General features: G+C 51.0%; 7 protein-coding genes across 7 annotated transcripts; 4 read left to right on the top strand and 3 right to left on the bottom strand.

Moving 5' to 3' along the window:
• Window positions 1–268: 268 nt before the first annotated feature.
• On the top strand, window positions 269–1,618 carry APUU_41271A (uncharacterized protein; the record flags this gene model as incomplete). The annotated part of the gene is made up of 4 exons (XM_041704435.1): window positions 269–473; window positions 545–686; window positions 834–1,027; window positions 1,101–1,618. 4 exons carry the CDS (start codon window positions 269–271, stop codon window positions 1,616–1,618), a joined length of 1,059 nt encoding a protein of 352 aa, XP_041557021.1.
• Window positions 1,619–2,514: 896 nt separating this feature from the next.
• APUU_41270S (SGNH/GDSL hydrolase family protein) lies at window positions 2,515–3,881 on the bottom strand (the record flags this gene model as incomplete). Its single annotated transcript, XM_041704434.1, has 3 exons — window positions 2,515–3,061; window positions 3,118–3,665; window positions 3,747–3,881. The coding sequence occupies 3 exons, from the start codon at window positions 3,879–3,881 to the stop codon at window positions 2,515–2,517; spliced, it is 1,230 nt and encodes a 409-aa protein (XP_041557020.1).
• Window positions 3,882–4,220: 339 nt separating this feature from the next.
• aguA (alpha-glucuronidase) lies at window positions 4,221–6,845 on the top strand (the record flags this gene model as incomplete). Its single annotated transcript, XM_041704433.1, has 1 exon — window positions 4,221–6,845. One exon carries the CDS (start codon window positions 4,221–4,223, stop codon window positions 6,843–6,845), a length of 2,625 nt encoding a protein of 874 aa, XP_041557019.1.
• Window positions 6,846–6,944: 99 nt separating this feature from the next.
• APUU_41268A (MFS transporter) lies at window positions 6,945–8,703 on the top strand (the record flags this gene model as incomplete). The annotated part of the gene is made up of 3 exons (XM_041704432.1): window positions 6,945–7,386; window positions 7,437–8,308; window positions 8,365–8,703. 3 exons carry the CDS (start codon window positions 6,945–6,947, stop codon window positions 8,701–8,703), a joined length of 1,653 nt encoding a protein of 550 aa, XP_041557018.1.
• Window positions 8,704–8,983: 280 nt separating this feature from the next.
• On the top strand, window positions 8,984–10,973 carry APUU_41267A (Zn(II)2Cys6 transcription factor; the record flags this gene model as incomplete). The annotated part of the gene is made up of 3 exons (XM_041704431.1): window positions 8,984–10,689; window positions 10,751–10,874; window positions 10,932–10,973. The coding sequence occupies 3 exons, from the start codon at window positions 8,984–8,986 to the stop codon at window positions 10,971–10,973; spliced, it is 1,872 nt and encodes a 623-aa protein (XP_041557017.1).
• Window positions 10,974–12,757: 1,784 nt separating this feature from the next.
• Window positions 12,758–16,234, bottom strand: APUU_41266S (uncharacterized protein; the record flags this gene model as incomplete). The annotated part of the gene is made up of 11 exons (XM_041704430.1): window positions 12,758–12,892; window positions 12,957–13,107; window positions 13,153–13,338; window positions 13,388–14,216; window positions 14,264–14,457; window positions 14,504–14,537; window positions 14,584–14,813; window positions 14,859–14,960; window positions 15,012–15,679; window positions 15,737–16,061; window positions 16,116–16,234. 11 exons carry the CDS (start codon window positions 16,232–16,234, stop codon window positions 12,758–12,760), a joined length of 2,973 nt encoding a protein of 990 aa, XP_041557016.1.
• Window positions 16,235–18,013: 1,779 nt separating this feature from the next.
• On the bottom strand, window positions 18,014–19,386 carry CTK2 (putative cyclin; the record flags this gene model as incomplete). The annotated part of the gene is made up of 5 exons (XM_041704428.1): window positions 18,014–18,417; window positions 18,471–18,798; window positions 18,854–18,982; window positions 19,033–19,114; window positions 19,160–19,386. The coding sequence occupies 5 exons, from the start codon at window positions 19,384–19,386 to the stop codon at window positions 18,014–18,016; spliced, it is 1,170 nt and encodes a 389-aa protein (XP_041557015.1).
• Between the last annotated feature and the right edge of the window lie 119 nt (window positions 19,387–19,505).

Genomic DNA, 19,505 nt, shown 5'->3' with positions numbered 1-19,505 from the left:
AAGATCAACTCATGTTCGCACCACCATCCGAATAATAATGATTTCAGACAAGATGTATTTTCAAGATATGATTCTAATTCTGCCCAGATTACGCCTTCCTAGCGCTGGCAATCAATTTCCGCTTTGGTGCCAGTTCTCGTATTCAGGGCTCTGGTGTTGGTGGCTTCAGCTAGACTCGTTTATAACTGCAGCACCCCGTCGCGCAAGAGAAGCCGTGGATTCAAACTTACCCCTAAAATGCATCTAACTGACGGTTGACGTCAATCAAATGGCCTCTTTTATCCTCTGCTTCGTCCTCGCTCTGCTGAGTCCGGCGTTCTCCCTCCAGCCACATAATAGTCCGCCCAAGACGACTTCTACGGCGGATGCTGAACCAGGCCCTTCGCCAACAGAACCACCGTTGTTGGAAAAGAGAGCAGACTTTGACGATGTCCCGCCGAATATCTGTGGCTGGTTCTCGGGCGCAGGCTATGGTGTGTCTGCAACTGGGATATTATCAAATATTCCGAGTGATAACGTCGCTAATATTATGGCCGGTTCCTAGACACCAGATGGTCTTACGACAATCCCCAGATAACTTGCTTCTGGAATAGCGACTACAAGATCCTTGGTAGACCGGAAGATCAGGTCCCTGCTATAACAACCTGTATTGAGGATGGAAACGCAGGTATCTCAACTCTTCGATGGTATGTATCCCTAGATCTCTCTCTCTCTCTCTCTCTCTCTCTCTCTCTCTCTCTCTCTCTGCCTGTCTCTCTCTCTCTGCCTGTCTCTCTCTGCCTGTCTCTCTTGTCAGTTCGTCCACCCTCGTTAATACGTCCCGAATCCAATAGTTCATCCGACACCCCATACTGCCTCACCGTCATATACGAACCTGACTACTACGGCTGGTTCTGCACCGACACCCCCGACGTGACCTGGACCATGGAACCAACATGGAGCGGAATGCAGAGCCCGATCCTGTTTCCGATATACACCGGCTCGAAGGGCATTTCCACAGGGACACAATACCCACCGGGATACCAAAGTGTGAACTGACACGTCCGAGGAGGATGATGAATTACCTTCGAAAACAAATACGTGGATCACCGCGAATGAAGACTCTCAGCGTACAAGTACCGTGGATTCCGCGGGTGAGCCGTCGGATACGGATACTGGTACGGATACTGGTTCTGATACTGCATCATCTTCAGTACCAGTTGGTGCCATCGTCGGCGGAGTCGTCGGCGGTCTTGCTGCAATCGGTATCTTTGCTTTCGCGGTGATATACCTACTTATCCACTCGCGTCGAAAGCGAAGCAATGCAGAGCAGCAAGGCCAAGGACCTGGGCAACCGCCAGAGATCCAAAAGACCCAGCAGGGATACGTGCAACCGGATATGCCTCCACCTTCAGAGGTCCACGGGCAAGGGGCCGCTCTGTCGCCAGGGCAGCCGGAACTCCCGTCTAATACTAGACCGTCGCCCTTTTCACCATATGTTAACCAGGGTGGTTACCCGGGGACTGCAGCGCCTCCGCGAGGACAGTGGGCCGGGGATGGAAGGAATTTCGAGATTGATTCACAGCAGGTGGGGGAGTTGGATGGGGCGAACTATATTTCAAGGCCGTCTGCGCGGTAAATGATTTATGAATTGAAGTTGCAATGCTGGACTTTGGCAAGTAAAGCAAACTGGCCAAGATATCTTGCGTAACGTAGGCTACGTCATAGTTCCATTCTAACCTCCTGCGGTGCCTAAAAATGCAGTGCATGGCCGAGCAGTGTTCGCCAAGGTCGTGTCGGCATAGTGGCGCAGCCGGGAAGGTGCTGCGAGGAGTTGGGGACAGTCTCACTCTCAGTAGATCAAACCCCTCCCGAGCCCTAAAAATGCAGTACTTGCGGCTCTTTTAACAGATCTGTGCGGCTCTGCGAAGGGCGACCGATACCCACACTGATGTATAGCCTAACTTCATGAAAGGGCATCTGGTAGAGATATACCAAGTGCTAGCCAACCACAGCCGTGCATAATTTTCGATGCAGTGACCTAGCGTCATTGAGAAGCTATTCCTACTATCGCAAAATCCGTCTTCTCATTAATAAACGCCATATGTGCAGGTTGCCTAGCACTTCCTCGTCACCAAAGGACATGAGATGTCCGAGAGGAACTAATAGAGGGTGAGTTCTAGTTTTTCTTCGTAACAAGCTCAAAACCTCAATATTCCTTTTCTTATTACCCTTTAGCCACGTAGGCGATGTGCTGTCGGCTGGCTGAGACTAAAAATGCAGTACATGGCCTGATGCCTGGGCCTGAACCTTCCAAGACCCAAAGGATGCAAGAGGGCCGCCAATCAACTGTTGGTATACTGAGCCACAGACATAGCTTCAGATTTGGAACTTTGGTTCCAAGGTGTAATTGGAAGGTGGTTAATCAATAATGGCATATAATCAGGATCATACCACTGTTGTTCATTACATCGACACTAGGCCAATGATATAACAAGACTTGACATCAGCCATATTCGATTTGGCTTCATACTCCTATGTCCGAAAGATATCCAAGTCAAACCTCCGCGCCAGTTCCCTATAACCAGCCACATTAGGATGCAAATGATCCGAACCATCAAACTCCGGCTTCAAGCTCTCCCCATCCCCAATAAAACTAGCAAAATCAACAACATAGTCAAAAGCACTAGCTGTAAGAATCCACTCATTAACCCTACCTCTGGTCTTTTCACGCGCCGGGTCCCCATACTGACTACCAGCGAACGGAGTGATGGTTGTCCCGATGGTAACCAGCCCGGCCTCTTTGCTGTCTGATACTATCTGTGCATATGCGCTGGTTAGGTTTTCGAAGAGCGCTCCTTGCGTTTCGTCGTCTGTATCAGACACCCCGATGTCGTTGACCCCTTCAAAGATCATAACGTACTTTACCCCCTTCTGCCCGAGGGCATCGCGACGATACCGGTCAAGCAGAGGAGGCCCGAGACCTCCTTCAAGAACGGCATTGCCACCAGCCGCTTGGTTTGTGACGGCGATATTGGTCAGGTTGTTGCTGTACATCCGATCGACGAGGGCGTCGGGCCATCTTCCATAACACATCAGAAAGAAGCGTTTTCAAATTTTGAAGGTGGATCACCTTACCGGTTATTCTGGTTATCGTCGCTCCCTCGTCCGTCTGTGATGCTGTCACCGAGGATGACGAGGCCTGAATTACTCTTTGGGGCCCAGGCCTCGATCGCACTGGCGAAGTACCAGTGCTCTACACTAGTCGTCTCTGTAATCGAGGAGGCAGTGACTTTGTTGCCCGCTTCCATCCACGATGTGGTACGGCTCCCTGGATGGCCTGTAATCTTATTCCCAGCCTGTCCTGCCTGGGTATAGATAGTGAGGGCAACATTCGATAGCGGAGAGACGTGAAGGTCAATCTGGTCAGAGTATATAATCCCCCCTGGAGGAATAGTCACAGATGCAGAGCCATCGAACGTCAGTTTCTTGATCGTCGCCGTATCAATCCCAGCGACACCTGCACTGCCATCCACCGGCAATGCCACCGAGCCCGCAGTGATAGGCAAGTCGGTTTGGCCGAAGAGATTCGAGAATTGGAACCGGATGCGCTCAGCTCCAATCGTTACCCGGAACGTCTGGCGCAGTGTCGCGTTTTCGAACTGGGAGGTAACGTTCTCTCCGCCCTACTTTTGTTAGTATGCTGGTTTCATATGGGTTTGTATATTTGAGGGACTTGCGAATGGCGCTGGTGCGAGGTTGGCGACCTCGACTTCCTGTGTTGTTGCTGTCCATGTTGCGACCCAGTGCTTGTCCTGCTGGTTAATAGGACTGCTGGCTACTAAAGATATAAAGAGGGTGTATGCTGCTACCAGCACGTATTGCAGCCTTGCGAGTCCCATGATGCAAATCAGTATGCTGAGATACACCCAGTAACGACACCAGGGAGGAGTTGGAATCAATCAATAAGTCAATTCATACCGTTGCATACGACTCCAAAATCTCAATTCCAATTCTCATTCCTGTGGACGGAGAGTACTTTGCAATTTCTCCGCAATGAATGATCATCGCATCAATTAGCCTAAACAGCATCGACAGTTCAGCCACGGCACACACGCCTTTTCAACCGCTCTCCTGCGGGGTATTGGGGTACGGGGTAATTCCGTTGAGGTCTTCATAATAACATGCCAATATAGCCTGAATGAAATGCATCATGACATCCCGGGTACCTACCAGCGTCAATGCGCAAACCATTGACAAGATGCAGCGCCCCGGAATTTTCCTTTCTTTTCTTTTTGTTTAACGTACGCTTTACAATGCGATTTTCTCTTTTGTTCCTTGCCTCTCTCGGCCTCGCAGCCGCAGAAGATGGCCTCGCCGCATGGCTGCGATACGCACCAGTCCCCAATGCGAAATCATGCCACGACAAACTCCCCTCGGTGATTATCCCATTGAACGCAACAGAGGGCCAGCCAGTGTATACCGCGGCCCAAGAACTCACCGACGGAATCAGCGGGATGTACAGCAAAAAGCTATCCACTACCACTGCCAAAGAACCAGGCAAAAAACCAGCTATAATCGTCGGCACTGTGAGCGCATACTCCGACAGCGGCGGCAACACCGATACAATCCCAGACCTCATTGAAGACGGGTACTATCTCGACATCTCCGGCAGCGACGGCGACGTCCTAATCCTCGGCCAGAACGAGCGGGGCGCGTTATACGGGACATTCAAGTATCTCGAGCGTCTAGCGCAGGGAAACATCTCCGATACTGTATCTACATCGAACCCGCACGCGCCAATCCGGTGGGTAAACCAGTGGGATAACCTGCAAGACGGCGGGACACACGGCAGCATAGAGCGCGGATACGGCGGAGACTCGATATTCTTCTGGGAGGGGAGAGTCCGGGAAGACATCACCCGGGCAGGGCAGTATGCGCGTCTGCTTGCGTCAATCGGGATCAATGCTGTAGTTGTCAATAATGTCAATGCGAATGAGACGATTCTCACGCCCGGGAATTTGGATGGCCTGGCTAGGATTGCGGATGTGTTTCGCCCGTATGGGGTGCAGTTAGGGCTGTCGCTGAACTTTGCGTCGCCGCAGTCGCTGGGTGGGTTGGATACCTTTGATCCGCTTGATGAGAAGGTGATTTCCTGGTGGCAGGGTATCACGGATGATATTTACAAGCGCATCCCTGATATGGCGGGATATCTTGTCAAAGCGAACTCCGAGGGCCAGCCTGGTCCGTTCACGTATAACCGGACTCTAGCTGACGGGGCGAATCTGTTTGCGCGTGCGCTGAAGCAGTATGATGGGGTTGCGATGTTCCGAGCGTTCGTCTACGACCATGAGAGCCTAGACGAGGATCTAGACTGGAAGGCGGACCGGGCAAACGCCGCCGTGGAGTTCTTCAAAGGCCTCGACGACGAGTTCGAAGATAACGTCGTCGTGCAGATCAAGAACGGCCCGATCGATTTCCAAGTCCGCGAGCCTGTCTCGCCGCTGTTCTCGCATTTGGTGAACACAGCAAGTGCCGTGGAACTGCAGGTGACGCAGGAGTATCTCGGCCAGCAATGCCATCTGGTCTATCTCGCGCCGATGTGGAAGGAGGTTCTTGATTTCGATCTCCGGGTCGACGGTAAACACTCGCCGGTCAGCGATATCATCAGCGGAAAACGCTTCAACAATAAACTTGGGCTCGGTGGCTCCGCCGGCGTCGTTAATGTCGGTCTTAATACAACCTGGCTAGGGAGTCACCTTGCCATGTCGAATCTATACGCCTACGGGAATCTCGCGTGGGACCCGTCCTCGGATTCCATCGAGATGCTGCAGCGGTGGATCAGAATGACATTCAGCCACGACCAGGATGTCGTAGACGCCATAACCAAGATGTCCATGGAATCCTGGCCCGCGTACGAGGATTACTCCGGGAATCTCGGCGTCCAGACGTTAACGGACATCCTGCTCGGCCATTTCGGACCGAATCCTGCGTCCCAGGATGGGAATCCTTGGGGGCAGTGGACGCGCGCAGACGCTGATAGTATTGGCATGGACAGGACGGTGTGGAATGGCACTGGCAATGCCGGACAGTATCCAGAGGAGGTGTATCAGATGTACGAGGACATCGAAACAACGCCTGACAACCTGCTTCTGTGGTTCCACCATGTGCCCTATACGCAGGTCCTTAAGAGCGGGAAAACAGTGATCCAGCATTTCTACGACGCACATTATCGCGGCAGCGAGACGGCCCAGGGCTTCGTTCCGCTGTGGGAGAGTCTCAAGGGGAAAATCGATCAAGAGCGCTATGAGCATGTCCTCTTCCGGCTGGTTTACCAGGCCGGCCACTCTCTTGTCTGGCGGGACTCGATTAATAATTTCTACTTCAATAAGTCGAGTATCCCCGACGAGGCTGGGCGTGTAGGGAACCATCCATATAGAATTGAGGCGGAGGACATGCAGCTGGATGGGTACGAGACGTACCTCGTCAGTCCGTTTGAGGCAGCGAGTGGCTCGCACTGCATTGTCACGATCGATAATTCAACTGCTGGCACGGCGTCGACGAAGCTGGATGTAGAGACGGGGACATATAACGTTGCGGTGAACTACTTTGACCAGGCCATTGGAAACTCGACCTGGCGGCTGTCTTTGGATGACGAGCTGGTTGGTGAATGGAAGGGGGATTTGGAATATGTTATTGGCCGTGCACCGTCTCCGTATATCGATGGACACACAGCAACGCGTGTTACATTCAAGGACGTCCATGTTGAGGCTGGGAGTGTGCTGCGTATTGTTGGGACGCCGGACGGGGAGGAGTCTGCGGCGGTCGATTATGTCTCGATTTTGCCTCTGGACGTTGTTGATTAGTATTCACCATAGTTATATAATCTTGTTTATACATCGGAGATCAATCGGAAACATCGGAGATGGCGAGATCGACGCTCCACCAACATCTCCGACGCAACAATGGAGTCATCGCTCGGAGATCCCATCGGAGTTGTAAAATTTGCAATCTCGAACATATATATTCTCCTTCCATCCTCTCGATCAGGCTTGATAAATCTGGACATCACAGCCGATCAAATGGAGGCCTACTTTCAATACCAGCGAGTCCGCCAGGCAGTCCGCCACAGTCTGTCCGAGCGCGAGAACGGCTCTTTGGAGAAACAGTCTTCTGCGCCTGAGAACCCCTCCACCTCCGGCAATGATATTATCCTCGTGGGCTGGGATGGGCCGGATGACCCGCTGAATCCTAGAAACAAGAGCGTCCTGCAAAAGCTGTGCATGACGTGGTTTGTTTCTTTGATTGGAGTCGCCGTCACTGCCGCGTCTGCGATCGATGCTTGCGGGTTGACGGTATACAGTGACTATTTTGGAGTGTCTGAAGTTGTTGGCTCTCTTGCGACAGGTAGGAACCTTTGGAGTTTCGGAATTTCGTGTATGAGCTGACCCCAATAGGATTGTTTTTGATTGGATTCGCGTGCGGCTCTCTGCTGTCAGGGCCCTTCTCAGAGACATTTGGACGCAATGCCATTTATTCTACGACAACCCTTTTCTATCTGGTCTGGATCATGGCCGCCGGTCTGGCCCCGAACATCCAGAGCCATCTCATCTTCCGCTTCCTGGCCGGCTTCTTCGCCTCCACCCCGCTGACTTGCGCTGGTGGAACTGTTGCGGATCTGTGGGACCCGGTGCAAAAAGCTTATGCTTTCCCTGCCTATGCTGTGCCGTCCTTCACAGGCCCGGTTCTTGGCCAGGTTATTGGAAGCTATATCCCCTCGACACTCGGATGGCGCTGGCTAGAGTGGATCATGCTGATCATGGGCGGTGCTGTCCTCATTGTTGTTGTCCTGCTGCAGCCTGAGACATATGGAAACCTCATTCTATACTGGAAGGCCAAGACCCTTCGGCAAGAGACTGGCAATCAACGATATAAAGCTCCAATGGAACTCAAGCACGATGGTCTGGCCAAGCGCCTGCAGACGTCTGTCTACCGACCGTTCGCGATGTTCTACTCAGAGTTGATCATCATCCTGATGTCGCTCTACCTTACCATCATCTATCTTATCCTCTTTACCTTTTTGGAGGGATACACTTTTATCTTTGGCGAGATCTACGGCCTCTCACAGCCTCTCACTTCCATTTGCTGGTGTGGCATGCTGGCTGGAATCCTGCTTACCGCGGTCATAGTCCCAGTCGTCTATTCATGGACTGCAAAGGAGTACAAAAAGACAGGCCGCATCGCACCGGAAACCAGACTCTGGTACGCAATGCTGGGCGGAGCTCCCGCGGTCCCGATCAGTCTATTCTGGATGGGCTGGACTGCCTATGTAAGTGCACGACCAATACTTTTGGACATTGTAACTATGTAACTAACACGATGCAGTCGCATATCTCAATCTGGTCCCCCCTGATCGCCACCGCCGTCTTCGGCTACGGCATGACAGCCATTTTCATCGTGGCCTATATGTACCTCATTGATTCATACGACATCTACTCGGCCTCCGCGCTGGGGTTTCTTGTCTTCACGCGGTATGTTGTTGCGGGCGGCATGACTGTTGCTGGCGGCCCAATTTACCGCTCGATTGGCGTCCACTATACACTTACGATCATGGGGGCGCTCAGTGCTGCCATGACGCCTGTTCCGTACCTGTTTTATGTTTATGGGCCGAGCATTCGGAAGAAGAGCAAGTATGCGGTGGATGTTGACAAGAGTGATGAATAGTGTATAAAGACTGAGAATAGACCGGGTGCGTATAGAGGCACTAATTGTACTAGAATAGATAGAGTCTGATTAAGATAGAATCTTAGAACGCGATAGAACGCTCCACTTGACTAATTAATTGCTTGATTCTTTACTAATGATGTTTTGACTGTTATCTCCGAGTCGGAAACAAGAATTCGCCATTTCCGGCTAATATCTCCGACTCACATCTCCGAGTGCGTCATCGATCTCCGACCAGCTTCAACTTCATTATCTCCATTTGCATCTCTTCTCCGACAGCATGAACTTGTCAAACAATAGCGGCCCTGATAGCAAACAAACCCGTGCATCGCTTCGTCGCAAGCGACAGCCTGTCAGTTGCCAGCATTGCCGACACTCCAAGCTGCGATGCGATCGCCAACACCCATGTACCTCTTGCAAGCGACGCGGACATGAGTCTTCTTGTTCATTCCAACCTACCTCTGGTACCACGCCTACATCCACCAATGCTGCTCGCGCACAGCCACGTACAGCGGGCTCAACTGTTGTTTCAGCCCAATCTCCTGTAGTCGCACTAGGGCGAAATGCAAACAGTTCCCCAGCATTACAGCCTGAGCTGGCATCTGACAAGAACCAGGCCCCTCCAGATAGCGACTGGGAAGCAGTTCTCGAAAGACCTGCTCCAGAATACGATGTCGCTGCTGTTCCCGACACCCTGTCTCCCTTCGCAGTGGGCCGGGGCCTCTCTCTCAAGGAGATTCTCGAGATCCTCCCTCCGAAGAGTTGGTGCGACTTTTTCGTTTCCCACTTCTTCACGCATATAGCTGCTCTATTTCCCATTCTGCATGGACCGACGTTTCAGGCGCAGTATGCTGCCTTTATGCAGAATCCATACGAGGGGGACCTGTCGTGGCTGGCGTTGCTGTTCTCCATCTGCTCTCTGATATTGTATACCATGGATCCAAACGATCCTAAATTAAAAGGACTATGGCCGAAGCGGTCTAATAACCCTGCACAAGAGCTTGTCGCTTTGTCTCGCCGGCTTCAGCAAACGGCAATGGCTTGCCTTTCACAGGATCAGTTCTTCACTCGGCACAAACTCAGCACGTTAGAAGCCTTGCTGATGGTAATCTACAACCTGTCCCACAACGAGTCTGTTGATCAGGGCTGGGCCTTGCTTGGAATGGCACTGAATATCGGCATTGCCCTCCGCTGCAACGTCGACTCGCAGCATCTCAGCCCTATCGAGACCGAACGACGCCGTCGCTGCTGGGCTGGCCTCCTATCTTTACATACATACCAGAGCATACTCTTCCGCGACGTCGACATGTCCTTCCTGCTCAACATCAAAACCACCATGCCAGCGGATGTCAACGACTCCGACATCACCGAGTCCGGCGTCTCTCCTCCATCAACCCCGCACAAACCAACTCAAATGTCCGTCATGATTTCCAAAGTCCGCCTCTTCCGCCTCTCCACCAAAATCTGTCACCACATCTCCGGGCCATCCCGCCTCGACCCTGTCCTCCTCTCCAACTTCGATGCCGCCATCGCCGCAGAGCAAAAACACTGGGATGACACCTTTCTATCCACGCAAGGCACCCCCAGCATTCTCGACTGCAGCTATGCCCACTGGTGCATCCTCCAAACCTACGCCTACCACCTCTACCTCCTCCTCCACCGCCCCTTCCACCACTCCCAGAAGCCCTGCTTCAAACCCTCGTCCAGAGAATGCTGCATCATATCCGCCGCAGCACTAATATCCACCCACAGACAACTCTACGAAGCCCCTTTACTAAGGAACTACCTCTTCCTCTTGAACGGCGTCACAAGCCTCAAGGCCCTCCACGCCGCCGTAGCACTCGACTCGTGTCTCCTCGATATGCCAGACGGATTCAACGCCGCGCCGTACCGCGAGGAACTGGAGAATCTCCTCCTCCGCATGGAGGAGTTTTCGACCCGCAGCTCGATCTGTGCGAAGGGGTGTCGGATTTTGAGGCATCTTCAGTGCGTCTCCATACATACGGATATACGTAATGAATGTTTTAGCTAACGATTTACTTTTTAGGGCTCGGGCTCGGGCTGGCTCAGGAAGTCACCCGCAGCCACCAGACGCCGAAACGCAGATTGAGGGCACGTTCGAGGACTGGACGGATGTGCGGGAGTGGCTAGATGCGGATTTTATTAATTGGGTAAGTGTTTCGTCAACTATATTTATCTCTTGAATAGTCCAAGCTAACTACGCTCAGAATTTGGACGGTACGTTGAATTTATTGGAGTTTGCGGGATGAGACTGGCAAATCATCCTGGGTCAATCCATTCCAGTCAGCCATATTCAATAATATAAAACAATACTAGCTAGCGAGATAATGATAATTCACTTAATACATTCCTGCAATTCGATGTTAGTCATGGGCCTGCGCGGCCTACACTCATTACTGGCCGCTAAGTAAATGATATGATGCAGATGACCACCAGACTATGCAGACGTGGTATACATTCTATACAACTAGAGACGAGCTTGGACACATCGACACCAATCGTATCATATACACCGTCTTAATATTCAGTACATAATAGTATACTAAACTCCATATCCTATTCCTGGCCTCGCGTTTCTTGTCGGCGTCACTGCATTTTTAGGCTCACGGGGGCATTTGCCAGTGATACTCTACGGTACCTAATGGATGACGCAGAAAAAGTGACGCACTGCAATTTTAGACTCGAGCGATTGGTTGGATCTGAATCACCCTTGTAGTTACTGTGATGTTGTTTACCACTCGCAGTACTCTAAGCCAGGACTAACTATTGTTTTGTTTTGCACTCTGTTCGTATACAGCCCTAACTACCACGCTTTATTTACCGGGGGTCATACACTTCGCCCTATCAAGACGACAGGAGCTGACCTGCTCTCTTGTTTACTTCCCCACATACGGAGTAGGCCCGGATCCTTCTCCTTCACTGCAATTTTAGTCTTGTCGAGGCCTTGTCGGGATTTTACTAGCGAATAGAACAAATTCGCAACTTTGTACCCTTGCAGTTTGCATTGCAATTTAGACTCACTGGAAGTGATAATGGCCTATCAAAGCAACGCATGACCGCTTAGTCTTGGGATACACTGCATTCGTAGTCTCAAAGAGAGGCGGGCAGGTGAAGCACTGCCTTTATTCTTTTGGCTAGCTCGCTGAAAATCTCGGCTATGCTACATGCAGATTATAGTCTTAGACTCAGCGGGGCGTTAGATAGTAAGCCCTGACGCCCTGGCCAGGAGTCCATTGCACAATGCTTGGGGCTTTCTAGCGGATTGAAGAGTAAGTAACAAGTTACTATCAAGCCTGACCCAGGACCGTCACTATTATCGAGGTCACTGTACTGCCATGAATTCACTTCTAGGCTCTGAGAGGGTTGAAGGAGAGTATAGCAGCCTATCACCGTCTACATCGCCTCATCACTGCAGTTACTAAAAAGAGTATGACGGGGAAGACTAACTGGGAGCCAACCAATTAATATGTGGTTCAGTGTGACACTGCATTTTTAGGCACTTAGAGGTATTGAATTAACTAAGGAACAACCTATCATAGTCTATAGTTATCCAGAGCTGCTGCAACACAGCCAAGTACCACCCAATGGTAGTATAACAAATCTAGGTATGGGGGAAAGGTGGAGAATGCACTGCACTTTTTAGATACTTGGTGGTGTTGAAACGGCAAAAGAGTAAAGACAGCCTCCCACAGCCAAGAGGGCCGATTCAACACTGCCACCTTATAGTGGCCCAAGAACCTATTATGCCGTGGGGGGGTCAGCTACGTAGCCAGCTCACTGCATTTTTAGGCTGTCGCAGGCTGTGGTCAAGGTACGTCATATAAACTAAGTCTGCCTGGAAAGCCTTTCGTGGCTGTAATGTACTGCATTTTTAGGCATCCAGAGGCCTCGCTTCTAAACATGGACTATCTTGCACTTTGTAGCGAATGTAGTTGGGAAGAATATATGGAAGAATAGCAGTACTATGTAATGTTGGTCAAGTGCCAATATACATAGAAGACCTGAGGAAGTCTCCGCCGCGCATGTCAGATATCTAGTCAGCACTAGGAACATGCTGACAGTCTATAATAGGCATATCCTCGGAGCCCTCCTGCTGACCTGCTAGCAGCTCTCGCCCGAATTCCATCTTACTGAGGGTCTGCTTATTCGCCTGTTGCGTGTACATGCGCTAAACGCGAACTTAGGGTTAGTCTACATAACATTTTCCAGGGACTTACGAAAGACAAACTCACCTCCTCAATGCTATTCTCTACCCGATACCGAATAACTCGGACCTGCTGGTGTTGACCTAGACGGATAGCCCGAGCAACGGCCTGGCTTTCCACGCTGGGGTTCCACTGGGGCTCGACAATGAATACTCGGTTTACTGATTGGAGGTTTAACCTTGAGTCGTGTTAGTTGGTTATCTTTCAAAGCTCGGTGTCATACCCAAAAGCACCGGTTCCCGTTGTCATGATCAATACGCGCACAGACCTGGTGCTGTCAAAACTGTCAAGGATACTTTGGCGTGACCCTGATGGTGTTTTGCCGTCAATGCGAGCAAAAGGGACTCTTGCTCTCCTTAGATGTTTCCCTATCAAGTCCAGGGTTCGTGTCCAGCACGAGAAGATTATACTAAATACGCTTGCGTTAGCGGCGTTACGGAAGACTTTGAGAGCCTAACCTTTGCGTCGTGTCAATATCCTTCTGCACGTCTTCAATAAGGGCTTGCATCTTAGATGAGTATCCCTCTTTATGTAGGAAACCGCTGTCATGGGCGTTATTCCAATGAGGGTTCCGGAGTGATTCACATAGCGGACAGTGCTTTCTCCCGTCGGCTCGCACACGGTTGCTGCCTTTACAGCAGTCCTCGCACAGGACATGCCCACACTTCTCGACGTACTGGGGCTGTTCCCGCGTGATAATCGGCAAAGGCTGCCTACAGCCCAAGCAGCGGTCCCAGCTCGTCCTCGTCAACGAGCGAACATCGTCTGCCTCTTGATCCAGGAAATTACGCTTTGCCCAGGAGAACCGGGGCTGGTATGTCCCATGGTTACAGAAGCTACGCAGCTGAAGGAAAATCTGGAACATGCCGAATGCAGATGCGCGCTCCTTGTATTCGCTCGGCTGCTGTGCAAAGTAACGCTCCATGTCTGCGTTGGTGAGTCGGTACTGTTCGCGCTCCTCGGGTGTGAATATGACGGTCCGCGTCTCCTCTTGTGGTTTGGGCAGGTTGGCCCTTTCTATTGTCCTTCGGAGGCATATAGCCTCGAGAAGGTCTGTTAGGCGCTGGATTGCCATTTGCTTTCGTGCTTTGTCTTCGAATGGTTGGGATATATGGTAGCGGAAGTGTCGCTGCGTTTGGAAAGGCCGCACTTGGATGAAGACCAAGAGGGATGCCAGATCAGCCAGGCTGTTTTGGATTGGTGTGCCTGAGAGACACCATCGTGATTTTGCACTGAGCTCGGTGACAGCTTTGTGGAAGGTTGTTTCTCGACGGCGGATCCAGTGTGCTATATGAATGAGTACCATCGTCTCATTGAATGCGGCGGAAACTGACCTTCGTCGAGCACAATTCTGTGCCATTTGATTTCGTGCAGCGGGCTTTTCCCCTGTCCAAGAAGTTTTGCGCTGTGTTCCTTGGCTAGTGTGTTATATGTGGTGATGACGATGTCTTTCTCTTCGATCTTGTTTACAGATTCGCTGCGTGCTCGGCCATGGTATAGCAAGTAATCCAGAGAGCCGTTTAAGTGCCTGAAGCTGTTAGCCTGGCCCTGAATGTTCTAACAAACAGGCTCACCGTTCAATCTCTCTCGTCCAGGTGGTAATCAGCACTATCAATGTCAGCATGATGGAAAAGTAACAGACCAGTAGTCCTACCGCGCGAAGGAACAATAACCAGAGTTGCTCGACAGGGTCTCTCTGAGAGAGCAGCGTCCGGTAGGGCTTTCTCCTCCTCAACCCACTGACGCGCGTCTCTCATGGTCTTTCCTATCAGAACCAGCATCGTGAGGGACTTTCCCATTCCCATCTCATCGGCGAGAATTCCCCCTCCACTTTCGTCTGGCATCTCTGGCTGGTGGAGATTGGGAACAATGACATGACAGAACCTGGATAGTCAGCATGGCGTCTTTGTCAAGGATGGAATGCCCTACTTTTGCTCCCCATGTACCATTCCAGGCTTCCACAGACGGTAGTCCTCCGAGATATTCCCAGTCTCGCGTTGTATCATGAAGTCCAGGGCCTGTTCCTGATGTCTAGGCCCAGGTTAGCAGTAGAAGACCGAAACCGAAACCTAAAAGACTCACTCATATAGCTTACTACTCAGGTTTTCGCCTCCTTCGACTCTATGCAGGTCATTCTGGCGCTGTAATGATCCGAAAATCCTGGCCATAGTGTCATCGAAATCCTGGTTTATCTCTGGCGGGTCCTCGACTGTCTCTCCAGATTCCTCCTCTGTAACTTCCTCCACCTCCTCCTCCTCCTCTTCTTCTACTTCTTCTACTTCCTCAGCCTCACTATCTTCCATCCCCTCCATCCGTAGCATCTGCGGATTATCATATCGAACACCTCGCCTCCAAACATCAGGAGCCTGGAGAAATAACCCACCCGACGAGAGTGCCCTCCCCACGCGATCCCTACTAGCCTCCAGCCCATATATGTTGATATTCGCACGAAACTTCGCATCAACCGCCTTCGCAGCACGCAGTACAGCATCCCCGATCTCATTAAGCGGTGCGAACGCTTCAAGGTCTAACCGCAGACCGTCCATCGCCTCGGTCATTTTCTTGCTCAGATACCCGAACTGGGTCCCGTCCGGGAAGATCAGAAAAAGCTGGCTGTTCTCGGTGGACCGCTCGATGCTGAAGCTCTGGGGCCGTCCGGGTTCGATATTGATGCTGCTTTCTTTTAGCTTCACGATCTTTTCTTGCAGAGTTGCGCCTTTTCCTACGAGGCGGACTCTTTCGTTGATTATCTATGTTATGTTTGTTTGTTAGCTCGGTCTCAGTACAATTTATCTGAACGAACTGACCACCCCGTAGCAAATCAGTTCGCTGTTCGAATCTGCCATATCTGCGTCCCTCATATCAATGTCCGCGTTTTCGTCCCCGTCTGTAGTGAATCCCACAGGGGTTGATGTATACGATGTATTGCTGAACGCATTGCTCCCAGGTGCAGATGGAGGCCCCAAGAACAACTGCTGCTGGCTGGAATCGAAAAACGCAGTAGAGGAAAGGTCGAATGAATCATCAAACATGATATCCGGTCCAGGTCCACCAAAGGCATTTGATGATATGAGTTCATCTTGGTAAGAGAACTCTGTGCCGCTGTAGGCTGTCGTACTTCTTGTCCTGGTGCTGGAATATTAACCACCTCTTCTTCATAGTAAAGCAACAAACTAATCAACTTACCCCATATCAGGGCCCGAACGCCGCGCATGCACACGCGGGTCATCATCCGACCATAGATTCCCGTTTTGACCCCGGTCCCCATCTGCCCCTGTCGCGTTCAGAGGGCGCTTGAGAGACATCGCTGGCTTCAGTTCTTGGTTCTTGGTTCTCGCCTGGTGTTGTTGGCCGCTAGCAACGAACCCACGTATTCAAGGTCCGCGTTGGGTCGAGTTCATTTGCGAATAAAAGACAATCGAGAGATTAATCTCGGTTTCTTTCTTTCGTCCTCCTTTTTCCCCTCCCTCCTGTACACGAGGCTGAGGCTGAGGCTCGCCCAAGGCTGACTGCAGCGCTTAGATAAGCCTGCCTGCCCAGTCCAGACAGGCATGATGCGCGCAGGCGCATAGCCTTGTTCCCTGCACTCCCAGGCTGCTAAAATGTGGTTATTGTTTGTTTCATACGTGGAAGCATAGGTCAGGATGTTGAAATTTTGTATTTCTGATGTTTAGACGAGAAGTGGATATATGGCGGCATAATCTTCTTGACTTAGGGCTAGCTTCTTGAACACCAAGATTCATATTAGAACGAAATCATCAAGACCGTTATCGATTATTCATACCCATGCCCACCGTGCAAGGCTCAACATTGGTCCAGAGAGTATAGACCTGATACAAGTTGACTGAAGGATAGATCAGTCTTGTTGGCTTTCCTGCTTAATCATTTGTATTATAACCTCATTGCCCTGGGTCACATCGAGCATCTGTATAGATAATAACCCTCCACTGGGGATGGGCTTGTGAACTCTCGAGGGCGTTGACTGAGCTGACGCTCGGAGGGTCTCGACGAGGATCGACAAGGCTGGATTTTGTAGCAAAAGCAATTATAACTGAGGGGCTGCTACGTGGCTCATGGGTAGTAGATACCTAGGAAGTATTAGCAGAAACCCATATCTACGCGAATTACAAATATAGTGCATCTACATGGTTCTCTGCTTCTACTGTTTTACCTATCTCATGCCGCGTGTTAGGGCTAACGGGGTCGGCCCAAATACATGAACATGCATGTGAAATAAAACTCTATAGATAAGAAGCCAAGTACACCTTGGTTGGTATAACTTAGCAGAAAGCTTTACCAATCATGTATCCAGTTCTTCATTCCTCGGCCAGAGCTCTCAAAGCTTCTCTCGGGCAACTGCCTCCAGCTTCATCCCTTTGGCAGGGATTGATTAGGGCCATGTCTAAACTGCACAATCCTTGATCCAAATATTGGCGTACGCTATGCTGGATATAATGGGTTGATTTCCTCTCTTTTCAATTCTATATCACGAATATCTTCTCTATATGGCCGGCTATTTACAGAGTATATATGTTTGATGACGCATCGCTACCCAAGTTCTTTCTCTTCTTTGTCTTTCTGAATGCCGAGCAATGACAAGCCACGGTAATCTGATGTGATGTTTCAGCAGTGACTGGATGTGTTGATTTGGCTGGGGATTGCGGCTGAATGTTTGTTTCGCCATTTTCCATGTATACTGGCCAGTGGCATTGGTAGAATGCGCTAACTGGTCCAGTTTGGAGTACGCCCATAGTCAAATTCAACTAGAAGGGGTTCGGGTTCACCCGGGAATATCCGTGCTTTGACCCCATACGTTCACTTGCGTTTCCAGGCATTGCTTATCCAGTGCCTCGGTGCGTCTGTCGGGCAATCCCAGTAAAGGTCGGTTTATGTGCAGTACACACGGCGCTTCGAGCCGACTAGCTTTCCAGTGATAGCAGTTTGGTTCATAACCAAGCGGTCTGTGCTGCCTTTATCCACGGGTATGTGGCCAGAGCCACGCAGAACATCCCATTCGGCGTCAAGGAAGCTCCGCTGCGCGCTTAGCGGGTAATGACGAGAGATTGTTGAACATAGCCTGGTGCTCATTCCTCTACCTCATATTCTTCCATTTCAACCTTGAAATACTCGGCGACGCGAGCTTTCTCGGCCGCTGCGTACTCAGAATCGACAATAAACCGGACTGCCGCGTCCCGGCCCTTCTCTCCTGCTTTCGGGCGTTCCCCGTGGGCTGTGGCTGGGATAAGAGGATGATAGCCGGACGTATCCTTCTCATCATTTGCCGACCCATTGGTTGTTGGCCCCTTCTGCGAGACGTTTGGAGATTTTCCTTCCTCTGTCGAGTGGGTGTAGCGTGGCAGTCTCTGTTCTTCCGCTTCCTTATTCAGGGGTATCCGCACAGTAAGGAATCGGTCGGCAGGGAAGTGAGGCCCGACAGAAGTAGAGCTGCGGTGGTGAGTGTATAACTCAAGGAGATCAAGGAGGGTTTCTAGATCAGAGTTAGTATATTCCGATTGCTTTTTTCCCGTATTCTCAACATACCCATGACCTCCTCCCGGCTTGTTTCCCACTTCGCATAGTCTACTCCAAGTTCCACTGCTTCAATCCGTTGTTCGAGCAAACGACCCGCAAGCTCGAGGCAGCTGAATGCCATTGTTGATGTGGTCTGCTTAATCGGCGCAAAGGTGCGGTAGATATCTTGCGAAATACGGTAGGCAACGTTCGATACTTCCGATTGCGGTCCAAGGCCGTATTTTCTAGCTAGCTTGATCAACGTTTTCTGCGGATGGCGCGTCCGGAAATCAAATCCAGAGCTCTCGAGCATAAGTCTCTCTAAACCGATAATGCCTCGGGCGGGTTCATCGAGCACCTAGGAATAATTCCGCGTTAGAAGATACTCGGTTTGTGCAAGGTTGGTATCATACCTGGTTATCCGGAGAGATTTGTTCGGATTGCGGTTGCTTTAAATTATACGCGGCGCATATAATCTCACGCGACTTCTTAAGCGTGTCTTCGATCTTGCAGGCAATGAACAGCGAAGCCGCAGCAGCATCCTAAACCGTCAGACTCCGCCAAACTGTAAGGTGTAAAAATCATAGCCTACCATGTTATTGTACTCCGAGTCGTGGTGGTTCAGTCGGAACTTGTGGTAATAAATCACAGCAGTGTTAAAGGTTCGAATGGGCCTATGCAGTTAGCAACCCGTTGTGGAAAAAGGAAGTCTCACATACAGATTAAGCTCACGGCGAACATTATCGATCCAGGTGACACCCTGCAGGCGGAGATTCTCCTCGCGCAGAGGATTGATCGCCATGGAGGCCATGCATTTCTGGATGGTTTGCTCGAAGATATAAGGCTTCGCTACCTGGATGAAGGACGGGTGGATGGGCGGGGGTTCAGGCAGGGCCGCGTCGGAACCCGGGGGATCCTTTGAGTCCTGCTTCGGTTCGGGTGCCATTCTGGGAGTCAGGCGCGACAAATACCCTCCAGAACGTTCCGCTGGTTGTCCGATCGAATGCTGGTGTCTTGGTTCTTTTCATTCTGCCATGAAGCTTGGAGCTGACACGTGACGGTAGA

Source organism: Aspergillus puulaauensis, chromosome 4 (genome assembly GCF_016861865.1).
Source record: "Aspergillus puulaauensis MK2 DNA, chromosome 4, nearly complete sequence".
Taxonomy (NCBI): domain Eukaryota; kingdom Fungi; phylum Ascomycota; class Eurotiomycetes; order Eurotiales; family Aspergillaceae; genus Aspergillus; species Aspergillus puulaauensis.
The sequence above is the reverse complement of the archived record's forward strand: the minus strand, read 5'-3'. Positions and strand labels throughout refer to the sequence as shown.